Source organism: Marmota monax, unplaced genomic scaffold (genome assembly GCF_021218885.2).
Source record: "Marmota monax isolate L192 unplaced genomic scaffold, Marmota_monax_Labrador192_F-V1.1 WCK01_AAM20220418_F8-fsc00130, whole genome shotgun sequence".
Classification (NCBI taxonomy): Eukaryota; Metazoa; Chordata; class Mammalia; order Rodentia; family Sciuridae; genus Marmota; species Marmota monax.
In genome coordinates, this window is record NW_026693244.1 from 3,261,493 (window position 1) to 3,275,855 (window position 14,363).

Here is a 14,363-nt window from a genome sequence, read left to right on the forward strand (position 1 = left end):
TGAGGTCTCTCAGTGAGTGGAAGGCAGGTGGCATTGCCAAGGCTCCCTCCCCAACTTCAGTCATCTTCCATGTGAGGAAATAAATGGTAAGGTACCTCCCATAGCAGGGTCCTCTGGCCCCAGTCAGTTTACCTGCCAGGAAGGACTCATCAGGGTAAGAAGCTCAAAAAAACAAAACAAAACAAACAAACAAACAAAACAAAAACAAAACAAAACAAAATAAAAGTAAAAAGTAAAAAACTTAAAAAGCACAGTCAATCCCAGCCCAACACCAGGAGCTGGTCTGAAGAGTCTGGTTATCCACATCCAACTATTTCTCCAGTTAAGGCAGTTGTGCCAAACACGTTCTATTTGCCTTCTCTAGAAGCCTTCAGCACTAAATGTGTTGGTATTTCCACCTGAGAAAGAATTTAATTGCGAAAATGAGTAGAATGGAGACCAAGAGGAAAAATACTGTTAGAAATAAAATTCCCACGGGGGTAATTCCACAGGACAGCTGGACATCAGACAGTTGAACTCCCTTTAGTGATGGGGGATTTGCACACACAGTCTCCTCCAAGTCCTCAAGTTTTTGCAGGTTTTCTTTGTACCATGTTAAAAAGTGAATATTTGAGCACGTGCAGTCCAGGGGATTGTGACTTAAATTAATAGTGCTCTGCTGGGACAAGATGGAGAGGAGATGGGGTGAGATAATGCCAATGGCATTAGCCGCCAAATTGAGGTAGATCCCCTTAAGATGGCTAAGAGCATCAATGCTATTTGATGTCAGATTATTGTGACTTAAGTCTACGTGACTCATTTTATCAAGGCTGTGGAAAGCCTGCTGGTCTATGGACAAGAGGTCACTGGAGGATAAAACCAGCATCTCCAAGCTTCCCACTGTCTGAAGTAGGTTGTTCTTCGGGATACTCCCATCTTGAAAACGATTCCCCTGCAAGTTCAGATGCCGAAGGTCTGGCAGGCCTGCTAGAAGAAGCTGATTGCTGGTATCAAGGAAGCTATGAGAGAGATTCAGAATCTTCAGGTGATGAAGGTTTTGGAAAGGACTTTGTGGTGCACTCACATGTAAGTGGGTAAATGACAAATCCAAGATCTCTAGCTGAGGACATGCTTGGAACGCCTCCCTCTGAAAACCAATGAGCTCATTGTAGCTCAGGTTTAGACTTTGCAAGTGGGGAAGATTTTTGAGCTGCAGATTGCAGCAATCAGAAGCTTCTATGCCGCTATGGCTTAAATCAAGTTTCTGAAGATTCTCTAGTTTTTCTAAACAGCCAGTACCGAGGTGAAGCTTCTTCATGTTGCCTTTGATATAGAGGTGTGTAAGGGAGGGGAAATTGGCAGCATTGATTTGACACAATTGGTCAAATTTATTTACATTGAGAACTAATTTCTTGAGTGAGTTCATACCCTCAATCCCAGAGGGTAATTCTTGCAGGTGAGTGGCCGTTAGATCCAGATTCTGGAGTTGGGCAAAGCATCGAAACGTGGTGGAGGAGAAGTCAGAGAAATGATGCTTTTGCAGGTTGATGCTCTCAACAGATGTGTCACAAAGACCCTGAAATGTGGCTGAACTTAGATATTGGTTATCAATGTCCTCAAATGTCCCCAACCAGAGAGATTGAATAGTAGAGTTCCGTAGACCACTGAATATGACAGACAAGTCACGAGTCCCTCCAAAGTTCAAGCTTTGGAAGAATTGTGAACTGAAAGCCCCAGGCTCAATACCTTTAATGTCATTGCTATTGAAGTTAAGACTTAGGTTGGTGGCCTGCTTCAGAGAGTTCATATCTTCTCTAGAAAGGTAGTGTATAGCATTATTCTGAAAATCCAGGACTTTCAGATTCCCTGCTGGGAAATCATTTGGGAGCTTAATGGAAGAAATATGGTTGCTCCCCAGATGCAAACTTTCCAAGTTTTCCAGATTGTGAGGTGGGATAAACTCAAGACTGGATATTCCTGTTTGAATTAAGAACAAATGCTTCAGCGACTTGGGCCCGTTAAATGCTGTTTCTGCCATAAATATCAGAGGGTTTCCAGTTAATATCAGTGTGCTCAACTGATGATGGCTTTGAAAAGTGTCATCATGTATCCAGTTAATCTGGCACCTTGAAAAGATAATTGTATTTAACAATGATTAATTAGAAAAAAAAGGGAAAATGCTGTCACCACATTCCCAAAGCCATCTTTTGTATACCATAAAACACTATATGTTATCCAACACAAAAAACTTTCTTCCATACCCACAGATGGTCTGTCAAGATAATTAATGAATAGCCCTAGTACTGAAAGCTCTGATTTGGAATTTATTCCAGATGTCTGTCTTTCCTATTTAGATAGAACACTCAGAGGTTTATATTTGTATTCTAAGGAACAATTAGTGGTTTGATTTTTTTTGTAGGCAAAACCAAACTGTGATTTATTATATTAAGTAATATAAAATATGCCATATGTAATGTATAATAGATAATACATGGTATGTATTTATCCTTGGCATCCTTGGCAAGTTAAAGCCTATTTGGGGGGAAGAAAGAGTTGCTGGGGATTGAGCGTATGCCCTTACACATGCTAGGCATGTGCTACATGCCACACTCAGCCTTCCTCTTTCATCTATGAAATACAAAAATAATGACTATTTTGTAGAATTATTGTATGTCAAATGATGTATGTAAAAATGCTCCATTGAACTACAGAATGCTAGAAGTTAAGAGAAATCCATCCTGGTACTGCATCTTAAAGTACTGGATTAAACACACACACTTACACACACACACACACACACACACACACTGATAGTTTCTGCATCTAACTGCAGAAATGGGTGGTAATATTAATTGGCACCCCACAGAGGTGATTGTAAAGATGAAACAGTGCTATGGGTGTGTGCTTTCTTCCACTTTGCAGAAACTCAAGTGGAAAGACACAAGTGGAAGTCATTGAACTACTGCAAGGGGTACAGAAGTCATGAACATGTGGGGTCCCTTCCCCCACTCCACACACACACACACACACACACACACACACACACAAGCTGCACATCCCTTCTGTTTTCCTCCCATACTTTCTTGTAATACTTTTGTCCACTGGTTCTCAAACATTTGTTCAGGATATGGAATCCTGATTCTGCCTCTAAAGCCAAATAATGGAACTCTTTTTTCAATTTAAAAAAAAAAAGAATTAGTAGGTATGTGTGTTTCTCATAACTTTTGTTACATGCGATTCACCTAATAGTAGTCAACTGTGTTAAAATATAGTATAATATGGTGTCTGATTCAGTGCAGAATTTATTTTCACTTTTTTTTAATATTCCTTAGAAATTCTTCAATGGTACTGCTGATGCAGCTAGTTTGAAAACAACTCACTTTCCTGTCCATTGATTGTTGTTTATTTAAATTACACTTCACTTGCATTAAAGTATTTCAGATGAAGGAGTAAATGAAAATACAGAATAAGCAGAGTGTCCCTGTGCCCCAAAAGAAGATCCTGGGGACAATTCAAATGCAAATTTTGTTTCTTCTTAAGTAAAACATCAAGAGTACACAGGAACTCAGATACATACCTGGTTAAATCCAAAAAAGTAAGATCTATGAGTCTGCTGAAAGTTGTATTTTGAATTGTAGGCAAGAAATTAAAGCTGAATTCCAAAAATTCTGTTGTGTTTGGTAGGGTGTCAGGAATTTCACTGAGACCTAAATTTTCACAGTTATATGTTTTGTTGGCTTCTTTCTGATGGGAGAAATAATGGAAATTAATATAGGATTTAGAGATTTGATTGACTATCTAGAAAAATTAGACACATTTTGCCCTTTGAGCAGCAATCCCACTTTTAGTAATCCTTACCAAATATGTTCTTGCAAAAACACAACATGAGGGCCTGGGGTTGTGGCTCAGTGGTAGAGTGCTTGCCTAGTGTGTGTGAGGTACTGGGTTTGATTCTCAGCACAGCATAAAAATAAATAAATTAATTAATTAAAGGTATTGTGTCCAACTACAACTAAAAAAAATATTAAAAAACAACATGATTTGTCCATGATATTATTCATTATATATATATATATATATATATATATATATATATATATATATATACACATATATATATATTTGTAATAGCAAAACCAGGCTATCTATCAATGTGGAAATAATTGACCAAAATGGAAACCTCAGCAACAATGAGAAAGATCTGCATAAATTGGTAGGGAGTGAGATCCAGGATATGATGTAAGGTGAAAAAACAAAGCGTCTAACAGTGTATGCAGTGTATATAGCATAGAGTATGCTAGGTTTTCATAACAAGGATACTTGAGCTGGGCTCAATGGTGCATGCCTGTAATTCCAGTGGCTTGGGAGACTGAGGCAAGAGGATCCTGAGTTCAAAGCCAGCCTCAGCTTCTTAGTGAGCCCCTAAAGCAACTTAACAAGACCCTATCTCTAAATAAGTGCTAGGAATGTGGCTCAGTGGGAAAGTGCCCCTGGGTTAAATCCCTGGTACCAAAAAATATATATTATCATATTTTCTAAAAGAAACTATGGCTAAAAAATTCAGTGATCTTTAAGAGGACAGAAAGTACCCGATAGAGGAGTAAAAATATAAATAAGATTCCTCTGATTATACTTTGGTTAGTTTTGATTTGGAGTAAATAGAAGTGTTTGTTTCATCTTGAAAATAAGCAAATAATATTAAATTGGCATCAGAAAAATAGGACAATGAGACATTATTCACTTTCTGACATAGTACAATATGAAGTACACAGAGCCACCTATGAAGTATTCTTGCCAAAAAGAAAGTAATTAACTTGAATTCAATGAAGATCTTAGGTCTACTTTTCACATCTACAAGTGATATGACAGATTTAAGCTAATGGTAGCAGTTAATCAAATGCAAAAAGTTGCACATAATATAAAACATCTTTGTTTTATTAGTATGTGAAAGAGAGAGAAAGAAAGAGAAGGGAGACAGCTTTAAAAAAAACACAAAGTGGTACAAAAGCTACTTAAGAAATACAACTAACAAATAACAGACTAGGCTTTGTTTAGATTATGACTCAAGTAGAACAGTTAGAAAAAGACATTTTTAGATAAACAGAGGCATTTAAATGAGATAGAATTTGATGGTATTAAGAAATAATGAATTAGCATCTGCATATGAGAGAAAACATAACAGGCTTTTGTTTTTTGAGATTGGCTTATTTCGCTTAGCATGATATTCTCCAACTCCATCCATTTACTGGCAAATGCCATAATTTCTCTCTTCTTTAAAGCTGAGTAATATTCCAATAAAAAAAGAAATTATGAATTTTGTTAATGTTAGAGGCCTTATGGTTATATACAATCAATATTCCTTTTTTTTTTCTTTTGAGATGCATATTTAAGTATTTAGATTTAAAATGATGTGATGTTTGGAATTTGCTTAAAAATACCCGGCAAAAAATGATAGGAGGAATGGACAGATAAAAATTAGTAAGTAAAATGGTGATGTTTGCTGGATGTGGAGTGATATTTATGTGGAGGTTGCTTATCCAAAATTTAAAAATCTTAACCTAACTAGGTAAAAGTTGGAAACAGTTATGATGATGTAATCATAATTAATCTGGATGACACTTCAGCATGAAGAGTAAGGGGGCACCTAGGAAGGGGCATGTCTTTCCTGTAGAAGCTTCCTAGGTAAGAAAGAAATGATCTCCAGGACACATGCCCCTTGGAGGCCCCAAGAGATGGGTACCAAGGACCATGAACCAGCTCTTAGATGTCTCAGGCCCCAGGTGACTTCATTCATCCTTCTTGTCCTTGCCTCTCCTGATCATACCTAGGCTTCTTAGAGGCTCCTCTGAGCCCTGACTGCAAAAGATCTATCCCACCAAACTCCAGATCAGCTGCTCTCCAGATCAGTTGCAAAGAGACCTGCTTAGCTGGAAACAGAACTGGAAGTGTTCTTCTTTTCCCTGAATCATGAGGCTCAGGATGTTGCCATTTTAATCTTTTTTTTTTTTTTTTTTTTTTGCTTTTCTCCAATTTCTGCTTAGTTGTGCATTTTTTATAGCAACAGTGAGCATGTACATCTATAAGAAATCACTAGTTTCCTTCAATATTGTGACAATATCATAGTTGTCACTGATGAAAATGCCATATTTATATTTCCTTGTAATTCATTCTTCATTCTTATAGACCCAAAGTCCTCTAGGCACTGCTGCAAATCTATATAATGTCCTTGAAATGCACACTTTGCATTGGAAACTTGGATTTAACTGACTGGTGAGGAAAAAAAATATTTTATTTTGCTATACTGTCCTTGGTGGCCAGACAACCCAGAAAGTATGTGTATGTGCAGCTGCAGTCCCTATAGTTGCCATGGTGCTGATCAGCTTGAAGGAGACAATTTTCTTTTCTGGTCTCCATTGGCATAACTGATTTCATGTACGCTTGGAGAAAGGGGACTTCCCCCAATTCGTCTTGCTCTATTCTGACCCTACAGCAAAAGTCTCAATGCTGGCAATTCCTTCCTTCTACTGAATATGCAAGTGCCCCGTGACACCTAAATTATTCCATGTCTCAGCCTCTTGTGTGCTTTAGTAAGTACTTTATTGAAATAATGTGATTCAGAAAATTGAGAATCCAGGAGGACCTCTACTGAGCCAGTGGCCTGAGGGAACAACTAGGAAAAGGAAAAGTTAGTAAATGAAAAGATCTCTTTTACCTAGCAGAGAGCTAGGGCCCAAGGGTTACCAGCAGCCTGCCCAAAGCTTGTGCTTTGTAATCTCAAGTTAGGTGGAAATGGCAATAAACTCTCTGCCCTTGATTGTCAGGAGAAAGAGGAAGTGACAAGAGATGCAGCTAAGAGAATTTAAAAACCAAACAGATTTTCGGAAATGTCTTGGACTCAACACACACGTGGCCCTCCCTTACAGTTTGTGTAATCACAATTATACTGTCAATATTGGTATGATGATGGGATACCAAAGCACCACACACTCCAGAATCATCCAAGAAGCATTCAATTATATTTAGTAGACTGTCTTTTTTAAGGTTGAAAGTGCATGTGTGTGTGTGCCCCTTGATTTTGAACAGGGGTGGGCATGGGACAGTTGTCATGAATACCAGGCAGCTTTACTACAGCTCTGCTGTTGCTAGCATAATGAGACTATTAGTCTCATTCTTTATGAATGGGAGTAAGATAGCATGAACTTTCACCCCTAAATATCTTATATGTCTTAAGGATATATAATCACAATGCTATTATCAAATTCAGAATATTTAATATTTAATGCTGATTCAATGTTACTACCAACATAGTCTATATTCAAATTTTGCTACTTGTCTCAACATTGTCCTTTACAGTAATTTTTGTTTTTCCAACCCAGGATCATATACTGATTACATTTCGTTGTCATAGCTCCTTAGATTCCTTTAATTTGAGACAATTCTTTAGCCTGTCATCATGTGTTATGACACTGGTATCTTCTGAAGAATACAGCCTCATATCTAGCAGAATGTTTCTCATTATGGGTTCATATGTTTCCTCATAATTGACTCAGGTTATACATTTTTTTTTTGGTAAAAATACTATATCAGTCATGTTGTGTCTTTCTCCCAGTCAAGATTCAGATCAAAACTTTCAGAAAGTTCTGATAGATCAGCACAGGGTTGCAGAACAGCAGAGTTACAATTCTTCAGTGAATGAAGACAGGATGCAGAAAAGGAACAGACAGCTTGGTCACTGCCAGCACTACATGCTTTATTTTTATATCCAGACAGACACAACCCACACTGTAGTTTCCCTGAGATCCACATGTCCACTTCCCACAAGCCCAGTCTTGTCTTTCTATAATTCAGTAGATGGTCAGTTTCCAAAGTTGCTTTCTTATTCCTCTAATGTGGCTGGTGGCAATTGCAGACAGGATCCTTCTGACATAACTCTGGTAAAGCTGCCTGGTATTCATGACAACTGTTCTATGCCCACCCCTATTCAAAATCAACGGGCATTTGCTTAGGACTCACTGTACCCTGGGACCTGTGCCAATCATTTTGTCTCCAGCTTGGTCTCAGAGCTGTGCCTTTTACCCAGATCAAGGCTCCCAAGTGCTACATTTATATTTGCAATCCCTTTTCCCTGCAGGTATTCATTTGCATTTTTTCAATCAGGATCTTATTTTGCTTCTTTCTGCAATGTATCTCTAACTCCCTCCCATCCCACTGTATTTTCTCTCCTTGCAAGTGTGGAAGCATTTTCTAATTTGGAACGCTTTGAATTCCACTCAAGTGCTTATTCCCACCTTTTCAGGCGTCTCATCTGCACTTGACACATGCATGCACAAGGAGTCTGGGACACTGCCCCCCAACCCTCCCTCTTTAATCACACCTCTATCCAAGAGAGAACAATTTGGCTAGTAAGATGAATCTTAGAGCAATGATTACTCTCTGAAAACAAAATAAAACAAACACCCCCAAGAAGGCACATCCCTAAAACTTTGGGCATTCCAATTATATGTTTGTCTGTTTGTTTGTTTGTTTATTTATTTATTTTGTCTTTATAATCAGTCCACTGGAGTTCAAGTCCCAGCTCTTAACACAAAATTCTGTTGTCTGGACATGTGGTTTCTCCAGCTGTGGACTGGGGATGATAATCTCATCTTGCAGTCTTACTATGAGGATTAAAATGTGTGTCAGTACTAAAAGAAGTTAGCCCTTAATGGGATCTGCATAGCATCATATCATTATCTAAAGCTATTAGGAAGTTCTTACATCCATAAACTTGAGTACCCCTCAAAAAGTGCTCTGCTGAGGACCCCTGCTCCATACCTAGAGACTGAAGGACACTCTCCTATTGTGGTTTTGGGGGAAGAGAATGGTTAAGAGGAGCCCATTTGAAATGGGAAGGCCTGCCTGCCCTCTTGAAGTAACTATTCTAAGTTGCATGTAAAATGTTCCCATGATCAAAATCCAAATCACTGAACACTGGATTCCTGCTACTCTTCATATTTGTCATCCTCTGAAGGCTTGGTCATGGCTATAATTTTGTTACTTACCTCTCTATATACATATATTTCACATTCACACACACACAGAGAAAACATACAACATCTAGCAATGGAAGAATCTGCTTGAAAGGTTTGTGAGTGTTCATTGTAATGTCTCTCAAATGCATTGGTAGGTTTGAACTCCCATATATACATTTATATATATATATATGTTGTAGTTGGACACAATACCTTTATTTTGTTTATTTATTTTTATGTGGTGCTGAGGATCAAACCCAGTGCCTCACATGTTCTAGGTAAGTGCCCTACTGCTGAGCCACAACCCCAGTCCAGTTTAAACTCCTTTTTATCAAAAAGTTTTATTAAAAATTATTCCCAACTGCCACCTGGCATGCATGAAACATAGAAGTAGAAATAAATATGAAACAAATTCCTAGACAAAATCACTGGATAATATCATCATAGTCTTGGGATAACCAAAATTTCTTAAGCATGGACATGCAAGGAAACTAAAGGAAAAATGATACTTTGAGCTATAATAAAATTAAGAACTTCTATTTAGCAAAAGATACCATTAAGGGGAGTAGAAAGATAAGTCACAGAGTAGGAGAAGATAAATTTGCATTCTCATATGGGATTTTTATTCACAAAACATAAACAATATCTACAAATCAAGACAGCCTATGAGAAAATGGGCAAGAGACTTGAACAGGTACCTCACACACATAAAAGGGATTATGCAGGGCTGAGAATGTAGCTCAGTGATAGAGCTCTTGCCTAGTATGCACAAAGCCCTGTGTCTGATCCTGGACAAAACATACACACATGTAATGTAATGATTAGCCAAAGTATGAATATTTGCTCAAATTAATTATTCTTCAAGAAAACAAAAATTAGGGTTCAATCCCCAGCACCACAGAAAGAAAGAAAGAAAGAAAGAACAAAAGAAAGCAAGCAAGCAAAAATTAAATCTCAGGGAAATACTACTACCTTCCCATCACAAGGGCCAACACTTAAAAACAAACAATATAAAATGCTAGTGAGGGCTGGGGATGTGGCTCAAGCGGTAACAAGTTAGCCTGGCACGCGCTGGGTGCTGGGTTCGATCCTCAGCACCACATAAAAATAAAGATGTTGTGTCCACGAAAAACTAAAAATAAATAAATAAATATTTAAAAATTGCCTCTCTCTCTCTCTTTAAAAAAAATAAAAAAATAAAATGCTAGTGAATCTGTGGAGCAATTAGAATTCATAAACTTTTCCAATAGTATAAATTGGTACCAACATTTTAGGAAACCATTTGGCAATATCAAAGTTAAAATTATGTATACCCTATGACCAAATACATCCATTCTAAGGCACACAATAAATATTCATACCTTTGTTAATTAAAGACAACAACACCCAAAATAGCATCATTCATGACAGTCAAAAAACTACAAACAATGCCAATATCCATTAACAGTAGAAGGCATTAATAAATGGCAGCTCACTGATCAAACAGTGTGGTTCAGTCATGAGCTTGAACGAATGACTGCTGCACACACCACCAAGGATTTAACGTTGAGCAAAAGAAGGCAGACAGACAAAAAATGCACACCATGGGCTTCCACGTTTATAAGCTCAAATCCAGGCAAAAAGAATGATGACGATAGAAGTTAGAGGACTGGATGCCTTTGGGGATTAGTGACAGGGAGGAGGCATGAGGAAAGCTTCCATGTACTGAGCATGTTCTGTGTTCTCATCTATGTGCTGGTTATATGAATATATTCACTTGGTGAAAATGCATTTAACCTCACATTTAGGGCTTGTATTTTGTTTCAACAAAAAGATTGCTAAACTCAAAGTGAAACAAAACCAAAATCTAATTTTCAGGATAAGTTAGAGAAGTTACTGGGGGTCAGTCTCATGAACACACAGTATGTGGTCAATTCTGCTTGAACTGAAGGGGAAGAAGAAAGGGGGAACAGAGAACAAGGGAAGGAACGTGGCTAAAGTTAGGGTGATTTGAACTTGGGAAGGGGCCAGACCCTTACGTCAAAGGCACACATTTCTTCTCCTAACTACTCCTTTCATCTCACCTGCAGCCTGGAAATCCCATTTATCTTTGTCTCTCCCAAGTCCCTCTGTAGTTTCCCACAGTGGTAAGGGCTCTTACGTTATCACTGTGGGAAAATCAGCTTTAGAATCTGCTCCTATGTAGGGCTGGGAATGTAGTTCAGTGGTAGAGATCTTGCCTAGTGTGTGCAAAGCCCTCACACAAGAGAGAAAAGTAAAAGGATATATAGGTCCAGTGTTACTGGACACAAAGACATTTAAAATCAGAGTCTTTTTAGAGAAAGTAATACAGGAAGTCTGCTGCATTGGAAGATTTCAGTCTTGCCTGTTTTATTCAACACAAGTCCAGGTCCTGGGACCTAGACCACTTCTATGACCTCCATAGTACAGAAGGCCCCAGAACAGATGACCAAAGGACTGAGGTCCTTTCCCTGTTGCTGTCCCCTCCTCTCTGCTACAGTGGGAGTCATCTAAAAGAACTGGCAACTCTGGGGCCTGATGTTCTCAATATGCAGTTCAACCAGCACAGTATTTCTATGTGCTTTGCAAATCTCTCAGCAGTGCTGCCCTTCCTTGGGCTCCTTGTGGCCTTCAGAAGGGCAGAATTGGCTTTGGAAGGATATAGGGTTTTGAGACTTGAACTTGTAGGTGTAATCGCGGGGCATTTAAAATAGCGTGCTCCTGAATAAGCTGGAATTTAATGGCAGTATTATCCCATCTGAGGGTGTTGCAGGAGATGGATGGCACATGTCCCTGATGACTGAGGAGGCCATGTCCCCACTCCTATGCCATTATAGTGCCACTCACTTCTGTATGAAATTAACCTTCCTTTAAGGGAATGTATGTTCTCTTTCATATGCTGTGGAAGCTAGGGGAAAAAAAGAGGAAAAGAAAGATGGGGGCTGATCTCATGAAAATCAAAGGGAGATCAGTAGAGGGAAGGAACCAAGGAGTGGGAGGTGGGGAGGAAGGAGGGAAGTGCTGGGGAGAGATATGAACAAATCATAATGTGGGGGGGCTGGGATTGTGGCTCAGCGGTAGAGCGCTCTCCTGGCACAGGCAGGGCCGGGGTTCGATCCTCAGCACTACATAAAAATAAAGGTATTATGTTGTGTCCATCTACACCTAAAAAATAAATATTTAAAAAAATTATAAATAAAATAAAATAAAAAAATGTGGGGGGAAAAAAGAAATTGACCTTCCAACACCAATGGTAAGGAGACAGCTTTCTCAGGTTTTGCCCTTCTGTTCTGAACTGAATTATGTCACCCCCTTACCCACAGCCTGTCTCCTGTATAAAATCATATGGTGCAGTTCTAACATTGTACTTCATAAAGTGACTGTATTTGGAAATAGGGCCTAAAATAAAGTCACTAGGCTGGCCCTCATTCAGTATGATAGTGTTTTTATAATAAGAGGAAATCAGGACACGGCCATGCCCAGTAAGAAAACTGTGCAAAGACCCAGGGAGAAGATGGCCAGCTACACGCAAGAAGAGAGGCCTAAAGAGAAACAAACCCCACTGGGAATTTGATCTCACACTTCCAGGCTCCAGAACTATGAGAGAATAAATTTCTGTAGTTTAAACCTCTAAGTCTGTGACACTTGGTTATGGGAGCCTGAGCAAAATAATATACTGTCCCAGCCTTAATTTCCCCTGGGCACTCCACCTTCTCTTGGTCTGAGAGTACCCAATTCCATCCAAACACCAGACTAACAAGTTTGTGTTCATTTCTGTCCCAGGCTTTGTTCCAGGCCTGGCTTTGGTTTCTGTCCTTATCTGGCAGGTCTTTGCCCCGCTTGCTCATCCTGCTCCTAATGTCCCCAGTGACTGCCTCAGGGTCATCCTACACTTTGCCACTCCTGGCTCTTACTCTTCTTTCAGCCCCAATTTAGGAAGGCAGCTTACCAACCCACTACCATCAATGTTCACTCCTGTTTGCAGCCCTTGTCCAGTAGGCCAGGTGGTATTGGATGCTTGCCAGGGCCAGAGAGCCTGGGAGGACACTTGAAGCCCTTTAGAAGATGGCAAGAGATGGAGGCTCATTCCCTTTCTCTTTCTTGCTATTCCCTCCAAGAATTACCTACAGGTTGATAAATAGTGCTATGGTCCAAAACAGAAGGTACAATTTGGCTCTATTCTCAGATTTGACTCCTGTGGGTTAGTCAAACAGATGGAGGGCTATCCAACCTGAGGAGAAAGCCAGACTAATTCAGAATGATCTTTTAAATGCTCTTAAACCTGGCAAGAGCCTGTCTTTACTAATCCTCATCCTGACAGCCAGGAAACCAAAGAACTGTCTGGAGTGGTGGCCACGTGCTAGGATGTTGGACAACAGCTTCCCCAGGTAAAGAGGCAAGTTTCATCAGGGCTGCTTTAGTATCAGGGCCCTGTTCCTATCTCATGTCTCAAGTGGGATCATGTGGAAGGAATTGCTAGAGGAAGAGGGAAATTCTCACTTCTTCCCCGCAAGATGCTCCCAGACCATCCCCTAGCTGAGTTCTTTGGCTCCTTTCTCATATTAAAGACAAACTTCTATAGACCCATTGGCCTTTTGGAGTCAGTGCATATTGAAATGCCAAGGGACCACATGCAGAATCTTGAAATTTTTAGAAAGTTTAATCTGGATAAAGACAAACAGTTTGGACTCACCTCAATGCACAGCTGATCTGAGGAGGTGCTGACTTCATGGCAGGCTGAAAACAGCACCACCAAAAAGAAGCAGATGACAAGGGAAGCCATCACAGGTCCAGGGCAGCCCCAGCTTTGTGAGATTACCTAATACTTGGAGCTGAGAAACTGAATCAAGCTATAAAGATCCCAGCAATTTGGCAGTTAGAGAGGTACCCAGAAGGGTGATCTTGGAACCAGAATTTCTATTGACTGCTCAGCATTCAGTGCCTCTGGGTTAAGAAAAAAAAAAAAAAAAAGGGAAGTTCCTTTTGCATACCCATCATCTTTGCCAAAAATAACTGAGAACCCAGCCCTAGGATGAGGCTTTGCATTTCCTGGCAAACATGATATCAGTTGTGCAGCCCTCTGTGAGGTAGCTCCCACTGACTTTAAGCCAGCTACCAGGGTTTGGTCAACTCCAACTGTCCTTCTCTATTAGAGAGGCTGTGGACACAGGATTCTGTAGTCACACAGAAGGTCACTTTGCTAGCTGTTGAATGAGTGACTAGGAGAGGTGGGAGGCAACCTGGCAGGGCAAAGCACCCTGTAGGAGGACCAAGGAGCTGTGAACTGGTACAGGAGGTGACAGATTCATGAGTATACCTATTTCTTGAGTTTCAGAAGCTGCTTGGCCCATCTCGTCCAACCCCACCTCTGAT

General features: G+C 39.7%; 1 protein-coding gene across 1 annotated transcript; it reads right to left on the reverse strand.

The window, feature by feature from the left end:
* Positions 1 to 5: 5 nt before the first annotated feature.
* Cd180 (CD180 molecule) lies at positions 6 to 13,927 on the reverse strand. The gene is made up of 3 exons (XM_046456144.1): positions 13,684 to 13,927; positions 3,557 to 3,723; positions 6 to 2,105 (listed from the first exon to the last, which is right to left on the reverse strand). The coding sequence occupies exons 1-3, from the start codon at positions 13,771 to 13,773 to the stop codon at positions 377 to 379; spliced, it is 1,986 nt and encodes a 661-aa protein (XP_046312100.1). The 5' UTR covers positions 13,774 to 13,927; the 3' UTR covers positions 6 to 376.
* Between the last annotated feature and the right edge of the window lie 436 nt (positions 13,928 to 14,363).

Excerpts from the sequence above, each read along its gene's own strand:
- Cd180 (XM_046456144.1), bottom strand. The coding sequence starts at position 13,773 with ATGGCTTCCCTTGTCATCTGCTTCTTTTTGGTGGTGCTGTTTTCAGCC. Across the intron at positions 3,724-13,683 it reads CAGATCAGCTGTGCATTGAG|AAAGAAGCCAACAAAACATA; the intron begins GTGAGTCCAAAC and ends TTCTCCCATCAG. Across the intron at positions 2,106-3,556 it reads ACTTTTTTGGATTTAACCAG|GTGCCAGATTAACTGGATAC; the intron begins GTATGTATCTGA and ends TATCTTTTCAAG.